The 23,962-nt window shown below is 39.1% G+C and overlaps 1 protein-coding gene across 1 annotated transcript; it reads left to right on the top strand.

Annotated features, from left to right (window-relative positions):
* The first annotated feature begins 13,213 nt into the window (after positions 1-13,213).
* LOC125017877 (myosin heavy chain, fast skeletal muscle-like) lies at positions 13,214-23,600 on the top strand. Its single transcript, XM_047601404.1, has 40 exons — positions 13,214-13,269; positions 13,374-13,596; positions 13,760-13,903; positions 14,050-14,206; positions 14,315-14,342; positions 14,431-14,542; positions 14,949-15,041; positions 15,148-15,211; positions 15,319-15,417; positions 15,507-15,610; positions 15,711-15,849; positions 15,942-16,060; positions 16,194-16,343; positions 16,426-16,596; positions 16,690-16,996; positions 17,208-17,287; positions 17,361-17,448; positions 17,537-17,654; positions 17,743-17,866; positions 17,957-18,093; positions 18,196-18,451; positions 18,602-18,844; positions 18,942-19,118; positions 19,220-19,365; positions 19,463-19,553; positions 19,642-20,031; positions 20,111-20,237; positions 20,322-20,440; positions 20,561-20,757; positions 20,849-21,032; positions 21,120-21,285; positions 21,380-21,504; positions 21,627-21,935; positions 22,022-22,225; positions 22,313-22,438; positions 22,568-22,738; positions 22,824-22,928; positions 23,020-23,115; positions 23,219-23,350; positions 23,479-23,600. Exons 2-40 carry the CDS (start codon positions 13,393-13,395, stop codon positions 23,494-23,496), a joined length of 5,820 nt encoding a protein of 1,939 aa, XP_047457360.1. The 5' UTR covers positions 13,214-13,269; positions 13,374-13,392; the 3' UTR covers positions 23,497-23,600.
* The last annotated feature ends 362 nt before the right edge of the window (positions 23,601-23,962 follow it).

Below are 23,962 nucleotides of genomic sequence, written 5' to 3'. Positions count from 1 at the left end.
CTGAAATGTCCAGAAGAATACAGAGTTACCAGATCAACTTGACATAGTCATTTATTACTATCTATGATAGCCATGAAAAAAAAAACATGATTAGTGTGACATTTTACCTCAGCTCGTTGTAAAATGTAAACAGGGCTGAAGTCTCTTGTGGAGTCTCAAGATGCTGTGGAAATAAATAATCGTGTGTAAATGTGATTTATTTTCAGTTTCTTTTGTAAAAGTTTAATTTTTGTGCAAGTAGAATGTGAACTTTTAAAAATGGCTTGAAACTTAATGACTTAGTAGCTTTCAGCTGTATTAATCTAAATCATCTAAATTCAGTGCTTTCCCATTCCTTCAACTCCCCCACAACCAAAGACATAGTCATAGTCCTTTTATAATTTGAGTATAATTTGTTTTAAGTAAGTAATAGTTTTAAGTTATAATTTGTATAGATTATTAATGTGCATCATTCTTGAGATATATGGTACTGTATCCAAGAATTCACCAACAAAGTTTTAATAAAATGAATTACATGAAGAAATTACTTTTAAGAGCTGAATAAATAGTTTCAGTCAAAATGTCTAGTCCATTGTAGTCTAGTACATTGTAGACAATATGCATAAGTTGTAATAAAACAAAAATTAATTTCATTAAATAAAAGGTCACACCAAGGAGAGAGTTTTGCACTTACCTGTGTTGTGGTCCTTCAGTTCATGGAGGAGTCCAGAGCTGTCTCTTTTATAGAGGGTGGGAGTGCCTGGTCAGCAGCAGACACTCACCCAGTTTGGTTATGTCCTACGTCCTGTTGCTGATGTTTATGGAAGTGTGATATAGTGTGATTCTCTGTGACTAGAATAAAAAAAAAAAAAAAAAAAAGACAAGAAATATAGGATGTATTAAGATATTATATCAAATAATAACATTTTATGGAAAACATGGATGTGACCATAAATTATAAAATGTGGTGGTACAATAATGTAATGGAACAATACAATACCCCAGACATGTTTCTACAAACATTTCATTATAAAAGGGGCTAAATAGCTATTTACAGTTAATTAGAATGGTTTATGGATACATTGCTGCCTTAGACTTAGAGAGTTACAAGCTTCCTACTTTAAAATATGGTCCACCACTGCCTCCAAGTGAAGACACAGAAGTGGGGGAGTTTCTATCATTCATTGAATAGTGCAGAACACCGCGGTGGAGGATTCCAATAAAGCCTAATTTAAGAGACCTTAATGTGTTTACATGCTTTGAACATTAATGCATTTTTAAAAATTCTGGAAAGTTCAGAGGGTTGGTTATGGAAAGTCTCCCAAATTCCTTTGGTATTCAGTTACAGGACGCTTGAACGTTTGAAATCTGAATCTAAAATGAAATAAAGTTCATCCTTGAAATGATACTAACATCAGAGTCACCAGCACATATTCATTATATCATAATTTACACATCAAATATAAATTTAGGGGCTGCACTAAGTCTGAAACTAATTACTAGAACAGTTATATACTATGAGATACTGTTTTCACTATAACACTATAATACTATTTGTGCTCATAAAATGTTTAAGTCAATAACATCTAAATAATTAAATATATAAAAATCTATTCTTTATCATTATGATTCATCACGTTTTATCAAGTCACTTTAAAAACACTTTATTTCATGTTGATTAAATAGCATTAAGGTCTTTTGGGGTACGGTCACATGCCTGGGGCTTAGTTTTAGAAATGCATCCGTCATGCAAATGTGTGTGGCCTACAGTTACAGGACTTTGGCAGGCATCATGTATTAAAGATGAGATATATCCAAATATAAGTTTGATGTCCTATTATATTACTCTGTATATGGGCATGAAAATTGTTGCCAACCTGCGAGAGATCACGACCAAAATAATCTCCACACAAGCCAGAATGAACTTCATCCAGCTGCTACATTTGATAGGAGGTGTCATCTGTTAAACAAGCTTAATTTAATGACCCTGGGAAATCTTGGGCATCTAATGTCCATTCTTAGATTTTTGTTTTCAAACCAGAGAAAACACACATGCAAATCTTTACTCGCTTCAGAAAGTTGGCTCACAATTTTATGAACTTTGTTGATTATTTATTAGTTGGCTTTTATGAGAGGAGATGGTGTGAGGATATAAACATGTTGAAGTATTTTCTCCCTCCCTTAATGGCATCTTTGTTACTAATCTGTGATTTACTGGTATTGGTACATACATGTTGTGTTGTAGGTACTGGTGCATCAATGTGTGTGGGTGTGTGCTTATGCCTGTTTATCAGAACAACTACTGCGTAGGTTTAGTTAGTTTTTGCTTGAAATCACCTGGTGATCACATTTAAATATCATTTGTCTAAAAACTAATAATTACTTAAATAAAATAGTTATCTATGCTGTTCCTTTGGCAGAGTAAACCATGATAAAGTAACCCTCATAGAAAAGATAGAAGGGATAGAAATTGAAGGGTCGTTACGACACCACAAGGACTTGGCAGCCTACTGTTTGTTTCTTGTGACATCTGAAATAGAGTATTGCATCAATGTAGGGCAGGACTGAGCCATCTTTGTGTCCTCAGCAGAATTTGATTCCCTGAATGTATTCTTGTGTGACAACTGACTTTACTGTAACTATTAGAAAATATTTTTCTTATGAACCATTGAGGTTTATGACAAATCCACCCACCCAGGCATCAATGCTTGTCTTGAGTTGAACAGGCATTTAGTGTAATAGTTTGATGACAAGAAAACAAAATCACACCCTGCTATCTTAGTTAACGTATCCTTTCAGCTTTTTCATTTCAAGATGGTGCTTCAGGTCCTTGACTGTGAACTCCAGGTTCATCTTAAGTGCAACTGTGCATCCCGACAACAGACGAAAACAAAACACTAAACCTTCTGTATTAGTTAGACATTTACTTTTTATTTAAATGATTTGTAAATCTTTACTCCAGCTGTCTCTGGATTCTCTTCAGTATTTCTGAGCTTCAAGCAGCCTTATAGCATTCAGATGATCTCCATCTCATTCATCGGTCAGAGTGAACACATGAGTTTTTTTGCCTTTTGCATTAATGAAGTTCACTTTTGAATTTGAGCACAGCTGGTCCTGGTCCTGGTCTTTTATTGCCTCAAGTAGCTGTTACCAAACAGAAGATTAAGAATTACAGAACTTATTTACTGCCATTCTGCATATCTTTGATTAGAAATATCATGTTAGAATCCTGATTACAAACAAAAATGACTTTATTATGGTAGCCTATTAGCATAGTTAGTCAACTATAGAACCTACTAAGCAATACATCATGTTGCAGGACAGAGTTCATCGAGTCCTCCATTTGTATTTTTTTTTCATTAACATATTTTCAACATTACATGCATTAGACAATTAGACTTGCTATTTCCCAAGAACGTTCATTCGAGTACACTGAAGTCCACAGCAAATTACTTGCTAAGGAATACATTGGTCATGAGCATTCAAATTTGCAAGGTGTCTGCAACTTCACAACCGCCACAAAGCAACTTCTTGCAAGCCATCCAGGTACAAGTTTTAGTCACTTCAGCATTTGCCTCGTGGGGATGCTTCCATGAATAATTCAAGCCTATGCACTCATTACCACATTGAGCTACTCCTGGTAGTACGCTCAATGACCTGCTTGTTCTTTATTTCCCGTAGGTTAACCAATCAGATCCTAGCAAATTACATAAGCTAGGGCATTAACCTCATGATGCTCTGATTCGATGATCAGATTGTCTCCTTGAAGCAAAGCATGACTAGATTAATGTTGCAACACACTAGGACACTCGATCGATATGTCAATTTAGTATGAGTTTTGTGGATATGTTTATCCAATGTCACCGTATCTAGTTAACGATCTTTCAAGAACACCCTTCATCAGTTAAAAGGACGGTCTGTCATTAACTAGTAGAGTTGTAACGGTCATCAAAAGTATTTGTTATGAGACCTCCTTCTTGCCTCCATTCAGAGTTCAGGAATCAAGCGTTTGATTTCCACCGTGAGCAATAATGCGCTTAGGTTTAGAACAGCTACTGTTGTTCTTTAACATCTGAAAGGTTGACATCTTGTGTGCGCCGACATTTTAGTCTTTTTTTTTTTTTTAAACAATATAGTTATTAACATTTTTCATATCCAGTTCACAGCATCAATAAGAGCAATAGAACTTCAGCTTCCACCCAGACCCATCCCCCTCCCAAGCCAATCGATTCGATACAGAAGATACAAAGCACAGCAAATTACGTTCAGCACAGGACATGACATTGGTAATGGAGAAGCACAAATACTTCTGCAGGTGTGCTGCAACCAACGACCACCGCCACACCAACTTAACTATCAAAAGTTATCCAGGTAAATTTTAAAGTCACTTCAGCATTTGTAAAAAAGATCGTGTTTTCCTTATTTTGTCAGTAGGTAAAACACATAAGTCCACTAGCAGAATTAATCATGGTAAGTGAGGGATATCAATCCCTGTGATGCCCTTGAGTGCATTCAGAATGTGATCCCAGAATTGTCTCAAACTTGCACACCCCCAAAACATATGGACAAGACTTCCTGTTGCAACCTTACACCTAGGACAACGTTCAGAAATCGTACTGTACATTTTATGAAGTCTCTCTGGTGTGGGATAGGTTCTATGAATGAGATTAAACTGCTGAAGCCTATGACGACTATTATACGAGAGATTTTGAGCTGCACTACACAAACCCTTCCCAGTCACAGTCTTCAAAAGTGAAACCGAGATCTTGTTCCCATTTAACCCTAGATTTCAGAGTTTTATTTACCAGGAGGTCCAGTATTCTGCTATATGTCAAGAACACCATGCCCTTAGGGCATTGAATGCCCTTCAGAATGTCATGAGTTACAGGAGATCCTAGAGGCGTTGGGTTCCCACCCTGTTGAGAGCAAATTAAATGCCTGACCTGCAGGTATTTATAGAAATGCACAGCAGGGAGACTGAGGGTATCTTTTAACTGCTCAAAGGATTTGAGTATTATTTTCTTTGTTGGTCGCCAAATGTTTTAGTCCCCATATTGTGCCACCTCTTAGTGAGACCATCTCTTAGTACTAGTGGTAGTGCAGGGTTATTATGAAAGGGGGTGCTGTTATGCAATAATTTCACACTACGGGTACGTAGTTGTATAACTGACCATAATTTAGACGTATGGTTGATTAATGGATTATCTGTGCCATCCTTCAAGGTATGATAGGATTTAATAAAGGGAATACCAGCCAGTGGCACATAAGCTGCATGGAACGGCTCTATTTGCTTCTAAGCTCGAGGGTTGGGCATCTCTATCTGCCAGAACCAGATAGTTCTCAGCCCTGTAAAAAAAAAATCGAAATTGGGGAGTTTCAGCTCACCGTGCTGGGGAGTGTTATACAGGGTCTTAATTTTAATTCTGGGTACATTCCCCCTCCATATAAACCTGGATATCACACCTTCTAGTTTCTTGAAAAATTTAGTTGGCATTGATATGGGAAGGGTTTGAAACAGGTAGAGATATCGCGGCAGCAAGTTCATCTTTATACAATTCACACGCGCTATGAGAGAAATGGGTAGTTGCATCCATCTGTCCAGGTCCTTCTCCACCTTCCTTAACATTGTCTCATAGGTAAGTGGAAAGTCGTATCTAACTGCATGGGAACCTCTAAGCCCAGATACGTATTCCATTGAAAATGGAAATTTTCCTGTGGGATTTGTTGAACTGGCAGGTTAATGGATAAGGCTACACTTTATTGCATATTCACCTTATATCTGGATATCTCACTATATGTATCATATTTGGGTCTTAAACACAATTTGATTCTCTGAGTGTACTCTTGTGTGGGAAAATGTCTAACATATTATTTATTTCATTTCAGCTGCTCTCACTGTGTGGAGGGTCTTTCAGCAGGATGCAGCGCAGGCTCCGTACCAGACAGTGATGTAGCTGGATGCTCTCAATGGTGCCTGTGTTTCAAAGCGCAAACCAAAGAATTTAGAAAGAATTAAAAGTACTAATTCAAGAAGGATGGGACAAGATTACCCTTCAACAGTGTGAAAGGCTCATGGGGAACATGTCAGCCAGGATTAGAGCTCTACTGTGTGCTGATGGCAGGAGTACTAAACATTAATTTGATGATGTCATGGTTTATTTTTTGTTCAGCTTTGAACACATTATCTATTATTTGTTGACTTTTACACCTAAAATGTTGAGAACTGACATATTGAAACTGTCAAGAATTTAGTTTTGTTTGTGACCACTTCAGTTGAAAATTGCTATTAATGTTGCAACCAGGAAGTGGCCAGAGGTGAAGATGTTTGTGCCACCACAGGAGGCAGAGATGTTGTTGGACCCTGGAGTGGATGCAATTTGTGCACACATTGCACTCTAAACTGGTTGTCCATCTGAGGCCTGAGACTGAGCTTCAGAAAATAAAATGTTAAAAATATGCTGTCAAAAGAACACAGATGAAAGGACAGATTTTATTTAATATGTTGAGACTAATAAATTGTTCTGCAAAAATGGTAAATAAATGTATTTATGCTTAATAAAGTTTGTTGTCTAAAGAAATACAAAGACCATTAACTGAATATCACACTGAACACTTGTTATTTAGACTGAATGAAAGTACTATCCACTTTCAATTGCTCATTCAATAGATTCTAAATTCTACTACTACTAGATTGCATTTTCATTCACGCTACTATTACTGTTCAGGCATCTCTTACGTCATGTTTGTTGATCCAGGACTTATTTTGGGTTTTATCCAAGGCGAATGTTATCCCTCATCAGATTTAATATAATGGCGCTCAGTCTTAATTTTATTTCAGACATCTGGGATGTGTGCCTGTCTTGCAACTGTATACCAGTAACATTCACATGCTCCTCCAAGACTACAGTCAGCGCCATGTCGCGTTCCAGTAAGATTAACTTTACATGTAGGCGACAGACATGTATCTTAATGAAATAGTGCATAAAATAAGCTATGCAAATGTGTGTTTTCCCTCCAGATGCTGGAGCCTATCCCTGCTGTCATGGGACGAGAGGCAGGCGAGACCTAGACAGGTTTCCAGCCTATCGCAGGGCTAACACAGAGACAACCAACCACCTAGGGTCAATTTAAGGTCACCAATTAACCTAAGCATGTCTTTGGAGGTGGGAGGAAACCGGAGTATCCGCAGTACAGAGATGAGCAAAAAAAAGTTCTGGATCACAATCTTGATGACGGATGAGACCAAGATTAATCTCTACCAAAGTGATAGAAAGTCAGTAAGTCAGTTATCTGTCAATCACCTTTAAGCCCTAAAGACAGCTGTGGGGATGCTCTTCTGTCCAGGCCAATTAGTATAAAAAAAACCATATTGTATGTCAATCACCATCCAGTTCTCAGTGTTTAATATCTTCATCCTTGTTATCATTAATTCAGTTCTGATCTGCATTGGCTTGTTAGGAAAGCATAATTAACACAATAAGACTTTTATTTCTCAGGTTCATTTGAAACATGCAGTCTAATGTATTGGACTGTTGGACAAACGCAAAATAAGAGGAGCCTGGTACAACTGATGGTAAACGCGGAGAGGCAGCATGGAGATAAAAATAACACTTAGAGGAACACAGAAGTTTGCCAGTCATGTTGTTTCTCAATCCTGCCACTAGATGCTCCTAAACATCTACTGTACATGCACAAAATGCCTGACAATGTCTGCAAATGTGATACAACCGTGTTACCCTCAGCATGTGTTGTGCCTATTCATAGGTCTTGTGTCAACCTTCAATCTCTCCATATTCACACCACACTGCAGAAAGAGCATCCACCTCTTGTAGCTCATGTTGTTATCCCCCTGAAAGATCGTCCCGGCTTGGGTAATAAACCCGGGACGTATAAAGAACTGGATAAACAAATCTACAGTTCAATTTCACAGGATAGCTGTGGGAAGACGCGTGACTTAAATACTTATTGCTATATGTAATTAATGCATCAGCAATATTAGCTGTGAAGAAAAATATACATTGTTAGACTTGTTGTAACCCTTAAACAGCGACATCTGGTGGACCTTTAATGTAGAGACACCATAAGGGCACAATATTGCAGTTGTAATATTTTGTAAGTCTTAAATTCTTGTTCGTTGGCACAGGAATGTGCTTTAAAGCTTGTTTTATGGCTTTGTTTTATTGTCTCAGAAATCTGCAAAGGAAACAACAACAGTCCTGTCCATTATGGACTGTCTGACGAAGTGACCCCTCCTGGTGGGTCAGGGGAGAAATAAAATGTTCTCCTACACTGTCATGGTTCTGTGTTTTATTTTGTGATCATGGTTTTGAGTTTCCTGTTTTATTTTTGTTAAGTTTTGTAACTTCCTGTCTGTTGTGCCTCATGTTTCTGTCTTGATGTCTGTCTGTGTTTTGTTTTGAGTTTCCTGTTTTATTTTGTTAAGTTCTGAATTTCCTGTCTGTGTTCATCGTGTGTCCTTTGATTGTTAATTGTTTTTCCCTTGTTGTCATCCCTCAGCCCTCTTGTCTTTTTATAGCCCTGCTTTCCCTTTGTTCTTTGTTGCGTTGTTGATGTTTTTTCCCTGGTGAGTATGTAATATTACCTCGTCCACGTTCTATTTCTCAAAGCAATGATTCTGTCTTAGATTTTGGCTTTTGTTGTTTTTTTTTCCTGCTCAACGCAGCACCTTTTGTTAGTTATTAAATACCTTTTGTTTGAACTTCCTGCCTCACCCTTATCGTTCTGCACCTGGGTCCTCACCAGTGAGTGAGTACAAGATGGAGATGGATGACCTCTCCAGCAACATGGAGGCTGTTGCCAAAGCAAAGGTAAGTGGTTGGTTTGTCTTCCATTACAATACAGTAGCTTTAAACTTGTGGACATGCAGAACATACATTACATTTTGTTTCTGTAGGGTAACTTGGAGAAAACGTGTAGAACTGTTGAGGACGTGTATTGAGAAGTGTTGATGTTAAATTTACCAAATATGATATTTAATGTTTGCTAAATATTGATTTGCAGTGTAGAAGTGAATGAATCAAATTAACAAGACTTATCTTTAGTAATAATGCATCCCGCCAGCTTGAGGAGAAAGCTCTCGTTTCTCAACTGACCAAGGGCAAGCAGGCATTCCCTGAGCAAATGGAGGAGCTTAAGACACAAATCGAGGAAGTGAAGGTATTAAAGGCTCTCTCTCCCCAAAATACATAATATAAGTACAATTACAATAAAGGCTGTTCAAGATAAAGAACTCCTATGAAGAGCCTCTGGATCAGCTGGAGACCATGAAGAGAGAGAACAAGAACCTGCAGAGTATGATTACTTTTATACTATATACATACTATCTATACGATAACCTTAAATCCGTATCACTACAATACTGACTAAATGCTAGTTCTAAATTCTTTTGCTTTTCTTTCCTGAAGAGGAGATCTCAGACCTGACTGAACAGATTGGTGAGACTGGAGTATTCATGAACTGGAGAAAGCAAAGAAGACTGAAATGCAGGCAGCACTGGAAGAAGCTAAGGTATATAAAGAAGGAGTTGACAGAGACTAATGATCTTCATCCAGTAGTCAGCCAGTTTTCAGCTTAAGCCAAAGTTATATTTTGAAACCCAGTTTGAGTTATTAACTTGCGGACTCCTTTAAGATAAAGTGACATCAATATACTGGAGGGAATGGCACCTTAATGGAATATGTCATATTGCTGATCTATATGAGGAAGGCGTATTTATGTCATTTCTTGATGTTTAAAGAAAATAAAATCTTAAGGGAAAGGAACATTTCTGGAAATATCTACACATCAGAGACTGTATCACAAAGAAGATTCAATATAAAGATGGAAACCATATCACAGATTATTTTACGTTACTCGTGGAGCTTCATCAAGCCTCTATATTATAGAACAACAAATCAACTGCTCAGCGACAGCTGTCAGAGCCTGAAAACAATATGGGAGACAGACCTGGGATGTCTGATGGATGAGAATTATATCTAACAATGGTAAATGCATTAGGGAAGCTAAAAGGAAATTTACACAATACAAAATAACACATAGGTACTACTGGACTCCATTAAAACTTAGAGCAGGCATAATAAACAATAACTTGTGTTGGAAATGTCAGAAAGACATAGGTTCTCTGTTACATTGTATATGGGAGTGCCCTTCATTCAGCCTTTTTGGAAAACAGTCCTGGACAACTTGAGCAAATGGCTGGGAAGTGACATACCGTTATCTCTCAGGTTATGTTTACTCGGGGACAGAAGCCAAATACAAAACATGAAGTGGAGAATTCTCTGTAATCATGGCAGGGACTACAACGGCTGTCAGGGCAATACTTACACTGTGGAAAACAGCTAAGCCTCCTGAACTAAAAGAGTGGATGAACATTATGGTTAAAACAGCTTCATATGAAGTTACGCTCAACAAGATGAACAACAGGAATGAGTTCAAAACATCACTCTGGGGCTGGTTTTGGACAAACATCACACTGTCTGACGATCCTATGGCCTGAACACCTTTTCCTGAGTGTATCCAACATGTATGTATCCATCTGTTGTGTGTGTGTATATATACTTAAATGCATCAATATGTCCCCTATTATCTAATCACATCATTTATACAGTACATTTATTTATTTTCTCTTGTGATGCTACATGTAATGTGCATAAGATATCTCACAATGTAAATGTCAACATGTTACACATACATTTAGAAGATCAAATTCTGTCTAGGATGCAAAAATGGCTCAGGCCTGCCTGACATCATGCAAAGGTCTATTTTCGATCTCATAAGGAGCAAGCAGTGGGTTGCCAAGTTATGAAAGTCTTTGCACTATGACTCTTCGCATGGAAGAAATCAAAGCTTGACTTGGAATCTTGGAGCAGAAGGAGGGCTCCACACGAGATTAATTTGATGACAGTTCAGGTTCTATCCCTGGGCATTTCTATGCATCTTTCGATGTGTCTATGGGAATATATGGTGACTCACATTAGCAGAAATAAAGCAGCACCACCAGTTCTGAGTCACAAGTATCAAAGGAATGGAATAGATGACACTTTCCTGACAGTGGTAATTCATTTTGAGTCAAATGATATTTAAATTTTATGAGCTTCCAGGCCACTAGTGATTTCAAGTCAAAAATGAAACCCGTGCAAGTTATCCTGATGAAAAGGCATAACCTTGCCTCTCCGTCTCTCTGTTTTCTCTCTCTGCATCTCAAAGTGATTAACCCTAACCTTAACCCTAACCCTTCCCCCTAACCCTAACGTAATCTTAACCTTTACCCTAAGACCAAGTCTTGGCCCTCAAACAGCCTAATTAAGAAGTAAGGAATGGCCAAAATATCCTCACTTTTCACAAATGTGGTCTTACCAGTAGAGCAAAAAACTGGTTCTCAGACAGCTAGCTGTACAAGTGCATACACACAAACACCCACACTGTGATGCAGTAGTACTAGGACAGTGTATCACTTCCAATAAATGATATGGTATGATGCTATAAGGAGAGGCAGAAAATACTTTAATACTTTAAGTCCTCACACCATCTCCTCAAATCTCCAAAGAGTCCATTTATAAGTATGAATAAAACTGGTAGCCTACTTTCTGAAATGTGTTAAGTTTTTCTAATTGGCATGTAAGTTTTCTCTGGTTTGAAATCAAAACACTAAGAATGGGCATCAGATGTCCAAGATTTCTCAGGAGCCTCAAATCAAGCTTCTTTAACCGATGTTACCTCCTATCAAATGTAGCAACTGGATAAAGTTCATTTTGTCTTGTGTGGAAATTATTTTGGTCCTGGTCTCAGACAGGTTGGCAACCATTTCACATCCATATTCGGAGTAATATAAAGGGACATTGAACTTATATAGATATATCTCATCTTCCTTCAATTTTATTACAGGAATATGAGATGTGCTAATGTCCTGTAACTTTAGGCCACAAACATTTCCTTGCCTGGTGTACGCTCCAGACATGTGACATGACCCAATGAAAACCTTAATTTGATTCAATACCTACATTTATTTAAAACTTTGATTCAATAACTGTTCAACTAAGAATTCTGAGTTTGAGCACTAACGGTGAGGGCTTTCTCAGCATTAGTGGAGTCTCTAAATTTATATTTGGCATGTAAATTATAGTTAAATGTATATGTGTTGCCGACTCTGATGTCAGTGTCCTTTCAAGAGTGAACTTTGTTTCATTTAAAAGATTTCAAACATTCAAATGGGGTGGGGTGGGGGGGGGGGGAGGCCCCATCCCTTCTGTGTATACACTTGGAGGCAGTGGTGGACCATATTTTGAAGTAGGAAGCTTGTAATGGTTCAAAATAGTCTAAGGCAGCAATGCACACATAAACAACTACTTATTGTTCTCTTAATAATGAAATGGTTTTAATAAATGTTTTTAGAAACACATCTGGGACAGTGTATTGGACCAGCTGTTTCTTCTGTTCTGTGATTTAGGTTTTCCTAGCAGAGATAATTCTGTGGTGGCAATTTCATTTCCACACATTATAATGTGTTACTTAATGTAGTTTAGCTTCATGGTGCATTAATACATTTTTTAATTCATGGTCACATCAATTTTTCCCATAAAATCTAATTATTTGATATAATATCATAATCCATCCTGTATTTCTTTTTTTATTCTAGTCACAGAGAATCACACTGCATCACCCTGCCAAAAACATCCGCAGCAGGACGTTAAACATAACCAAACTGGGTGAGTGTCTGCTGCTGACCAGGCACTCCCACTCTCTATAAAAGAGGCAGCTGTGGACTTCTGTATGGACTGATAGGACCCCATCACAAGTAAGTGTATAACTCTTTCCTGTCCTCTCATTAGATAAAGTTAATGTTAGCTTTGCTTACAACTTATTACATTGTCTACAATGCATTTAGAATAAATAACTTATTGTGTGTGTGTGTGTGTGTAAATTGTTCCAAAGCTATTTTGCAATTTTGTAAAGTAGTTTTTCTTTTTTTCTTTTTTTTTTAAGTTGAATCATAATGTACTGTAAATATATACCGAGTGATAAGTTATACAGGTTGTCATTAAGTAAGAGGTCTATGCTTTATCTCTGGTTGTATGAGTCAGTTGGAGAAATGGAAGTTTAAATTGTTTGGTTTAGTTTGAACACATTCTCACATTAAAATTTCAGCAACTAAAATTAAAAAATAACAAAATAAAGTGAAACTGAATCACATTCATGATGAATTATCTTTTAACAGCATCTTGAGACTCCAAAAGAGACTACAGCCATCTTTACATTTTAGAACGAGCTGAGGTAAAATGTCACTACCAATGAATCATGTTTTTTTTTTTTTTTTTCATGGATAGTAAGGAATGACTATGTCAAGTTGATCTCATGACTTATTCTGGACATTTCAGTCTCGACTAAAGTGCCATCATGAGCACAGACGCAGAGATGGAGCAGTATGGCCCGGCGGCTATTTATCTCCGGAAGCCAGAGAAAGAGAGGATTGAGGCACAAACCACTCCTTTTGATGCCAAAACCGCCTACTTTGTGGTTGATCCCGATGAAATGTATCTCAAGGGTAAACTGGTGAAGAAAGAGGGTGGCAAAGCCACAGTGGAGACTGATACTGGAAAGGTGCAATTCATTACTTTCACGTTCTTAAAACATAATTTTAAAAAACCCTTTCGATGTAGGATAGTGAGTAGTTTCCATGAACATTTATCTAGTATGTCATATTCAGTCAGTGATTTGTTCCTTGACAAACTATTCAATGAATCTAACTCAATTTGTTTTTCAGACTGTAACAGTTAAAGAGGAAGACATCCATGCCAGGAACCCTCCAAAGTTCGACAAAATTGAGGACATGGTCATGATGACCCACCTCAACGAGCCTTGCGTGTTGTATAACCTCAAAGAGCGTTATGCTTCATGGATGATCTACGTGAGTTTCAACTTGAGTTAACATACAGATCAAGAATAGACAAACATTTGTTTATGGTGCTTTCATTACTCTACAATCTGAAAGAAGTACCTGCAGATGCTGAATGTGGACATGGTTGTTGATCAGGAACTTGCTTCTCTTTACAGACCTACTCTGGGTTGTTCTGCGTTGTCGTGAATCCATACAAGTGGCTTCCCGTGTACGATGCTCAGGTTGTTGGGGCATACAGAGGCAAGAAGAGGATTGAGGCTCCACCCCACATCTTCTCTATCTCTGACAATGCCTATCAGTTCATGCTCACTGGTAAGTCCGAAAATACAATAAGAAGAAGCCAAAATGCACTGAAATAGAAGATTATTGAAGGAACAATTGAAAACAAGATTCATGTGAAGCACATTTGTTGTATTTTAGATCGTGAGAACCAGTCTGTCCTGATTACGTGAGTATTACACAAACTAGTGTTCTAAACCTTCGGAAACTTTGTAATAATGCAGCTGGAACTTGACAATGTGTCTCTTATATCCCAGTGGAGAATCTGGTGCAGGAAAGACTGTCAACACCAAACGTGTCATCCAGTACTTTGCAACAATTGCAGCTCTTGGTGCCAAGAAGGCTGAGCCAACCCCTGGCAAAATGCAGGTACATTTATTTGAGTATTTAGAAATCCACAGGCTCCTGGCTGCTTGCGCACTTAAAAGTTTAGTCAGCGGCGGCGGGCCCGTGTACAGAAGCTGAACACACAGCGGCCCGGGCCCGTCACAGCTAGTAAAGGTGTAGTTGGTAAGGGTATATAGGTGAAGGTAGGTAATTAGTATGCGTGGATAGCTGGGTGCTCGTGATCCCAAATTGCATACAAGACACAAAATGTTTATTAATTTATTAATTATCTTATTTGTGTTTATCTTGTTGATTGTGCTGTATTATGATTTCCTTGGGATTGAAAACAGATTGTGGTCAAAAAAGAAAAAGAAAGAAAGAAACAATTTGTACAGGGGGAGTTTACATGAATGTACCAAGCACATGGAACTACAATTTTCTCTTACAGGGTTCCCTTGAGGACCAAATCGTAGCAGCCAACCCTCTGCTGGAGGCCTATGGTAACGCCAAGACTGTGAGGAATGACAATTCCTCCCGTTTTGTAAGTGATCATATCAGGAAATATTTGAGATATATATAAGATATATATATAAGACTTTTTTTTACTTGTCACGTTATGCCATGCTAACAAGGATCTTACTATCTAGGGTAAATTCATTAGAATCCACTTTGGTTCATCTGGAAAGCTAGCTTCAGCTGACATTGAAACATGTAAGTTTGAATTATTTAGTTTTGGGAGCTGTAGGTATTAGTAGTTTACAAATGTAGTGTCCTCCGTTGTTTAATCTACATTCATTCTATGTCAAATATATCCCTAGATCTGCTGGAGAAGTCTCGTGTCACCTTCCAGTTATCTGCTGAGAGAAGCTACCATATCTTCTATCAGCTGATGACAGGCCACAAGCCTGAGCTTCTGGGTATGTTAATAAACCAGTGGAAACAGGAATAAAATAAGTCAGAACAGTATCATCAGAAAATCTTATGGATTTCATCTCCGTTCTTCCAGAGGCTCTTCTGATCACCACCAACCCATACGACTACCCAATGGTCAGTCAGGGTGAAATCACTGTCAAGAGCATCGATGACGTTGAGGAGTTCATTGCAACAGATGTAAAGGGGTCAATTTGTGTTTTGTCTGATAATATGATAATAATAATCTAATCAAAGAAAGATTATATGTATTGATTATTTTGTTTTATTTGGAATGCAGACTGCCATTGATATCTTGGGCTTCACTGGTGAGGAGAAATTGGGCATCTACAAGCTGACTGGAGCTGTGATGCATCACGGCAACATGAAATTCAAGCAGAAGCAGCGTGAGGAGCAGGCTGAACCTGATGGCACTGAGGGTACTTAAAAAATATTACCATTCCCTTCATACAAGTTTAATACTGTAGTTAATACTGTGGTATTTAGTAAGTACTCTGTTTCTTTCCATCAGTGGCTGATAAAATCGCTTACCTCATGGGTCTGAACTCAGCTGATATGTTGAAAGCTCTGTGCTACCCAAGAGTCAAAGTTGGAAATGAGATGGTCACCAAAGGTCAGACCGTCCCACAGGTAATGAAAACAAAGTTTATACTTTGGAAAACTGTGAAATATTTGCATTTTTTTATTTTTTATTTTTTTTTTGCATTTGTTATTTGGAAAAAATACGATATTAACTCATTCTATTCATGATCTATTCTTGTAGGTCAACAATTCTGTCAGTGCTCTGTGCAAGTCTGTCTATGAGAAAATGTTCTTGTGGATGGTCATCCGTATCAATGAGATGTTGGACACAAAGCAGGCCAGACAGTTCTTCATTGGTGTGCTGGATATCGCTGGATTTGAGATCTTTGATGTGAGTAGCTGAATAATATCAGTGCACTTTTAAAGTTCAACACAATTTGGTCATAAAATGAAATACCTTACTGTAATTACAGTTCAACAGCTTGGAGCAGCTCTGCATCAACTTCACAAATGAGAAACTGCAACAGTTCTTCAACCACCACATGTTTGTCCTGGAGCAAGATGAGTACAAGAAAGAAGGCATTGATTGGGAGTTCATTGACTTTGGCATGGACTTGGCTGCGTGCATTGAGCTTATTGAGAAGGTAAGACCAATCTGTCACGTAGAACTGTAACCATGTTTATCAACTAACTCTTAAATGATCAATTCTTTCAAATATGACCAAATTTCCCTTCAGCCAATGGGCATTTTCTCCATCCTTGAAGAGGAGTGCATGTTCCCCAAGGCCTCTGACACAACTTTCAAGAACAAGCTGCATGATCAGCATCTTGGCAAGACTAAGGCCTTTGAGAAGCCAAAGCCTGGAAAGGGCAAGGCTGAGGCTCACTTCTCCCTGGTTCACTATGCTGGTACAGTGGACTACAACATCACTGGCTGGCTGGACAAGAACAAGGACCCACTGAATGACTCAGTTGTTCAGCTCTACCAGAAGGCTTCAAACAAACTGCTGGCTCTTCTGTATGCTACCCATGGTGCAGATGCGGGTAAGAAATAACAATGAGCAGAATTGCTTAAAAATAATGAACCACATACAAGAACACAGTGGGAAGTAATTAAATGTGGTGCAGAGTTGAAACTATGAAGAAGTTGATTACTGTACCATGAAGATATATTAATACACAGATAGAGAGATATCTGAAGACACAGCTACTGTATTATGTATTCACTCATGAAATACATTGTTTTGGAAAACAGAGGCTTCTGGTGGTGGCGGCAAGAAGGGTGGTGGTAAGAAGAAGGGTGGTTCCTTCCAGACAGTGTCTGCTCTTTTCAGGGTATGTAAATTAATTTTTTCATATTTTTGCAACATTTTTAAAAATTAAATTATGTAATGATGCTGATCCGCAGGAGAACTTGGGCAAGCTGATGACCAACCTAAGGAGCACTCATCCTCACTTTGTCCGTTGCCTGATTCCCAATGAATCAAAGACCCCAGGTGAGAAGTCTGCAGTTTTACTATTTACACTCAGTGTTACAAAGTGATAAGAATACCATCTTAATCTATATGAATTTCAACCCATCAGGTCTTATGGAAAATTTCTTGGTCATCCACCAGCTGAGGTGTAACGGTGTGTTGGAGGGTATCAGAATCTGCAGAAAGGGCTTCCCCAGCAGAATCCTCTATGGTGACTTCAAGCAGAGGTACTGTATTTTTCAAAATGATGTTCAGACTACCATGATGGTAAAGATTAAACAAAACATCTTACAGATGATACATTATTTCCCGCAGATACAAAGTATTGAATGCAAGTGTCATCCCTGAGGGACAGTTCATTGACAACAAGAAAGCTTCAGAGAAGCTGCTTGGCTCCATTGACATTGACCACACTCAGTACAAGCTTGGACACACAAAGGTATATTTCTTTGGACAGGGTCAATAGATTTTGTTATACATTATTTGTATCTCGTAACTTTCATCATGTTTCATTGTCGTGACAACATAGGTGTTCTTCAAAGCTGGTCTTCTGGGTGGCCTTGAGGAGATGAGAGATGAAAAACTGGCTGCTCTGGTGACCATGACTCAGGCTCTTGCCAGAGGATATGTCATGAGGAAGGAGTTTGTTAAAATGATGGAGAGGAGGTAGGCTTACAAGGAAATATACACAATTGCTCTGTTTATCAATCTGCTTATGACAAGATCCCATTGCAATGAAAACGCCATCTTATTTCTTTTGATTTTTAGAGAAGCCATCTACAGCATCCAGTACAACATCCGTTCATTCATGAATGTGAAGAACTGGCCATGGATGAATCTGTACTTCAAGATCAAGCCTCTCCTGAAGAGCGCTGAGACTGAGAAGGAGTTGCAGCAGATGAAAGAGAACTATGACAAGATGAAGACAGACTTGGCTGCTGCTCTGGCCAAGAAGAAGGAACTGGAGGAGAAGATGGTGTCCCTGGTACAGGAGAAGAATGACCTGCAGCTTCAAGTGACATCAGTAAGTAGGAAACAAAAATAGTATACTCAATATATATGAGGAAACGTTTGTTACATATTCTGTTTGATTGTGTATACTGTATATGGAAACTAAACTTTAGTTTAACAAAACAAAAATATAAAAAGCATCTTATTTTTCCACATACTTTAGGAAGTTGAGAACCTCTCCGATGCAGAGGAAAGGTGTGAGGGGCTCATTAAGAGCAAGATCCAGCTTGAGGCAAAACTCAAAGAGACCACTGAGAGACTGGAGGATGAAGAGGAGATCAATGCTGAGCTGACTGCCAAGAAGAGGAAGTTGGAGGATGAATGCTCTGAGCTGAAGAAGGACATTGATGACTTGGAGCTCACCTTGGCTAAAGTGGAGAAGGAGAAGCATGCCACAGAAAACAAGGTTCCATTCATTTAGATTTAATTTGTTCAATTATTTTTTAAAGGTTGTTTTTAAAAGTTGCTATGTGACATTTCAGTCGTATTCTCTTGACACTTAGGTAAAAAACCTGACCGAAGAGATGGCATCTCAAGATGAGTCCATTGCCAAGTTGACCAAGGAGAAGAAAGCCCTCCAAGAGGCCCATCAGCAGACACTGGATGACCTCCAGGCAGAAGAAGACAAAGTCAACACTCTGACCAAGGCCAAGACCAAGCTGGAACAGCAAGTGGACGATGTAAGAAAACAACTGTTTTGACTTGAAACATTTGCACTGTAAATGCATTAACATTTCTTTTAAGAATGACAAATCATTATGATTAATCTGGTATTCCTTAGCTTGAGGGCTCATTGGAGCAAGAGAAGAAGCTCCGCATGGACCTTGAGAGAGCCAAGAGGAAGCTTGAGGGAGATCTGAAACTGTCCCAGGAATCCGTAATGGATCTGGAGAATGACAAGCAGCAATCTGAGGAAAAAATCAAGAAGTATGTTCTTTTTTTAAATTATGTTTAGTTAATTTTTGGCATTATAAAAACGAATAAGCAACAAAATTAACCATCTTCAATGGGTTTCTTTTTCCAGGAAGGACTTTGAGATCAGCCAGCTCCTCAGCAAGATTGAGGATGAACAGTCTCTTGGTGCTCAGCTTCAGAAGAAGATCAAGGAACTCCAGGTAACACAGTAATTATATTAAACTCAATGAACACCAAATAACACTTTACATTCCGTAAACTTCTTGGTGGTTCTATCATCATTTCCAGGCTCGTATTGAGGAACTGGAAGAGGAGATCGAGGCTGAGAGGTCTGCTCGGGCGAAGGTAGAGAAGCAGAGAGCTGACCTCTCCAGGGAGCTTGAGGAGATCAGTGAGAGGCTCGAGGAAGCTGGTGGAGCAACAGCAGCTCAGATTGAGATGAACAAGAAGCGTGAGGCTGAGTTCCAGAAGCTGCGACGTGACCTTGAGGAGTCAACCCTGCAGCATGAAGCTACCGCAGCAGCTCTCCGCAAGAAGCAGGCCGACAGTGTAGCAGAGCTGGGAGAGCAGATCGACAATCTCCAGCGTGTCAAGCAGAAGCTGGAGAAAGAAAAGAGTGAGTACAAGATGGAGATTGATGACCTCTCCAGCAACATGGAGGCTGTTGCCAAAGCAAAGGTAAGTGGTTGGTTTGTCTTACATTACAAGACAGTAGCTTTAAAATTGTGGACATGCATAACATGTTTCGTGTCTGTAGGGCAACTTAGAGAAAATGTGCAGAACTGTTGAGGACCAACTGAGTGAACTCAAAGCCAAAAACGATGAGAACGTCCGCCAGCTGAATGACATTAATGCTCAGAAGGCAAGACTTCAGACAGAGAATGGTAAGTGACTTCTATTTAAAATGACTAATGAAAACCAGTAATGAGCATTTTGATAAGACATCATATTTATACGCTGATATTCAGGTGAGTATTCCCGCCAGCTTGAGGAGAAAGAAGCTCTTGTTTCTCAGCTGACCAGGGGCAAGCAGGCATTCACTCAGCAAATAGAAGAGCTTAAGAGACAAATCGAGGAAGAAGTCAAGGTACCCTTTTCCTACACATCATGTTATTTAGTTTCATCAGTGACTACTTTGAGCTACTTTGAAGAAACCCAGTCTGTTGCCTCTTATCGGTAAGTTAAAATGTTATATCATGCCCAACAGGCCAAGAATGCCCTGGCTCATGCTGTTCAGTCAGCTCGCCATGACTGTGATCTGCTCAGAGAGCAGTTTGAGGAGGAGCAGGAAGCCAAGGCTGAGCTGCAGAGAGGAATGTCCAAGGCCAACAGTGAAGTGGCTCAGTGGAGGAGCAAATATGAGACTGATGCTATCCAGCGCACTGAGGAACTGGAGGAATCCAAGTACGTGACTACCATTTCATTATTAGGGCATTCGCTAAATGAGTTTTAATCAAAAATGTTTGGGTTTTAACTGAAAAATTCTTCCTCTCAGGAAAAAGCTTGCCCAGCGCCTGCAGGAGGCTGAGGAATCCATTGAGGCTGTGAACTCCAAGTGTGCCTCTTTGGAAAAGACCAAGCAGAGGCTGCAGGGTGAAGTGGAGGACCTCATGATTGATGTGGAGAGAGCCAATGCTCTGGCTGCCAACCTGGACAAAAAGCAGAGGAACTTTGACAAGGTAACAGGAAATAAAGACAGCACTCACTTCAGGTGAAACATAATTTGATCCCAGTAATCAATTTTGGAACTCACTATCTATTTCTAGGTCCTGGCAGAATGGAAACAAAAGTATGAGGAGGGCCAGGCAGAGCTGGAAGGAGCTCAAAAGGAGGCTCGCTCTCTCGGCACTGAACTGTTCAAGATAAAGAACTCCTACGAGGAGTCTCTGGATCAGCTGGAGACCATGAAGAGAGAGAACAAGAACCTGCAGCGTATGTGAACTTTCATACTATATATAAGATATACATACGATAACCTTAAATCCGTACCATACCAATACTGACTAAATGCTTTTCTTTTCTGAAGAGGAGATCTCAGACCTGACTGAACAGATTGGTGAGACTGGAAAGAGTATTCATGAACTGGAAAAAGCAAAGAAGACTGTGGAGACTGAGAAGACTGAAATCCAATCTGCTCTGGAGGAAGCTGAGGTAAAATCTTAATTAACACTTAATAAACTACACACAATTGAATACAAGACCAATACAATCTTATTAATTCTGTATTTTGTCATATCAAAAGATAACTTCTGGCATGTGTGTGGATATTTAAGGGCACTCTGGAGCATGAGGAGGCCAAGATTCTCCGTGTTCAGCTTGAGCTCAACCAGGTCAAAGGAGAGATTGACAGAAAGCTGGCAGAGAAGGACGAGGAGATGGAGCAGATCAAGAGGAACAGCCAGAGGGTGATAGACTCCATGCAGAGCACTCTTGATTCTGAAGTCAGGAGCAGGAATGATGCCCTGAGAGTCAAGAAGAAGATGGAGGGAGACCTGAATGAGATGGAGATTCAGCTGAGCCATGCTAACAGGCAGGCTGCTGAGGCCCAGAAACAACTGAGGAATGTCCAGGGACAACTCAAGGTAAGCTTTGAGAATCATTTAGTTAAAAAAAAAAGTAAAAAAAAGTATTACAGAATGCTTATTGCTTTGTTTCTATTTGTTATTAGGATGCCCAACTGCACCTTGATGATGCTGTCAGAGGACAGGAGGACATGAAGGAGCAGGTCGCCATGGTGGAGCGCAGAAATGGTCTGATGGTGTCTGAGATTGAGGAGCTGAGAGCTGCTCTGGAGCAGACAGAGAGAGGACGCAAAGTGGCTGAGCAGGAATTGGTTGATGCTAGTGAGCGTGTCGGATTGCTTCATTCTCAGGTTTGTCTTCGTATAGTGTCTAAAAAACGACTCGATTTTTCTTTTATTTGACAAACTAATATCAAATTGATTGTGACTAATATTCAGAACACCAGTCTTCTGAACACCAAGAAGAAGCTGGAGGCTGACCTTGTCCAGGTTCAGGGTGAGGTAGATGATGCTATTCAGGAAGCAAGAAATGCTGAGGAGAAAGCTAAGAAGGCTATCACTGATGTGAGTTTTTCTTAATGAGACATTTATTTTTTATGTAAACACCTATGCCATCAAATAATTGTTAATTTTTTATCATTATTGGCACATCTTTTAATATCATAATCTATCACACACTGCCCATTATTCCAGGCTGCCATGATGGCTGAGGAGCTGAAGAAGGAGCAGGACACCAGCTCTCACCTGGAGAGGATGAAGAAGAACCTGGAGGTCACAGTCAAGGACTTGCAGCACCGCCTGGATGAAGCTGAGAACCTTGCCATGAAGGGTGGCAAGAAGCAGCTCCAGAAACTGGAGTCCAGGGTATGCACCATACACAGTACAGAATGATATGGATTTGATGATTCACCTTTCTCACTTATTAATCTTATTCGTCACTTTGTCACAGGTGCGTGAACTAGAGACTGAAGTTGAAAATGAGCAGAGACGTGGAGCTGATGCTGTTAAAGGAGTCCGCAAATATGAGAGGAGAGTAAAGGAGCTCACCTACCAGGTAATTACTCATTTACCTAAAACATATCACAAGCTGCCTTTTTTCTGTCTCTGCGCTGCATCAGACAACAACACATTTGCTATTTGCTTAGACCGAGGAAGACAAGAAAAATGTGATTAGACTCCAGGATCTGGTGGACAAGCTGCAGCTCAAAGTCAAGGCTTACAAGAGACAGGCCGAGGAGGCTGTAAGTGAAATGTTTTGTGATCTTCAATATGGAAAGGTAGTCCAAATCAATAATGACTTAAGTAAACCTTTCTGGTATTAAAATATATGTGACTCCTTTACAGGAGGAGCAGGCCAATACTCATATGTCCAAACTGAGAAAGGTGCAGCATGAGCTGGAGGAAGCTCAGGAGCGTGCTGACATTGCTGAGTCCCAGGTCAACAAGTTGAGAGTCAAGAGCCGTGATGCTGGAAAGGTATCTTAGGCTATGTGATGAATTTTTACTTAATTTCAGTGGGGTTCTTCATCTAAAAAAACAGCATATCCAGCTTAAATGTTGGTGATACGTGTTGAGTAATTGTATTTCCTGTCATTTTCTTGCAGTCTGAAAGTGCTGAATAAGAGACCATCTGGGAACATTTCAACAGAGTTCATAAAATATGAACTAGTTGTTGTATTGTCTTCTCACAATGTGTTAATTAAATAAACTCCTCTACTGAATGATACATTTTACTTTTTTTCCAAGTCACTGTGCCAACACAAAAATCGTTCTGATACAGCAAATCATAAAACGACAAAAATTACAGGTTTTATTATTATTTTATCACCAAGCTTTAATGGGTACATCAACAAACAAGTACCATTAAAACATCAACTGCTTTATTTGGATAGTGTTTCTGCCTTGGATAGAGGACCTGTTGTAAATCCCTAATGGAATGTGACTGGTGACTGTTATTATAATTTTTATGTAAATGTTATTATGTAAAATTATGTAAATGTAAAACTGATTATGTGCCAATGTGTGGCCAAGACAATAATTAGCTTAAACAAATATTAAGATTTAAGACAAACACTTGTAAAATACTGA

The sequence above is a fragment of the Mugil cephalus genome, chromosome 12 (assembly GCF_022458985.1).
Source record: "Mugil cephalus isolate CIBA_MC_2020 chromosome 12, CIBA_Mcephalus_1.1, whole genome shotgun sequence".
NCBI classification, from domain to species: Eukaryota; Metazoa; Chordata; class Actinopteri; order Mugiliformes; family Mugilidae; genus Mugil; species Mugil cephalus.
Note: the sequence above shows the minus strand (reverse complement) of the source record. Positions and strands in the feature narration are given on the sequence as shown.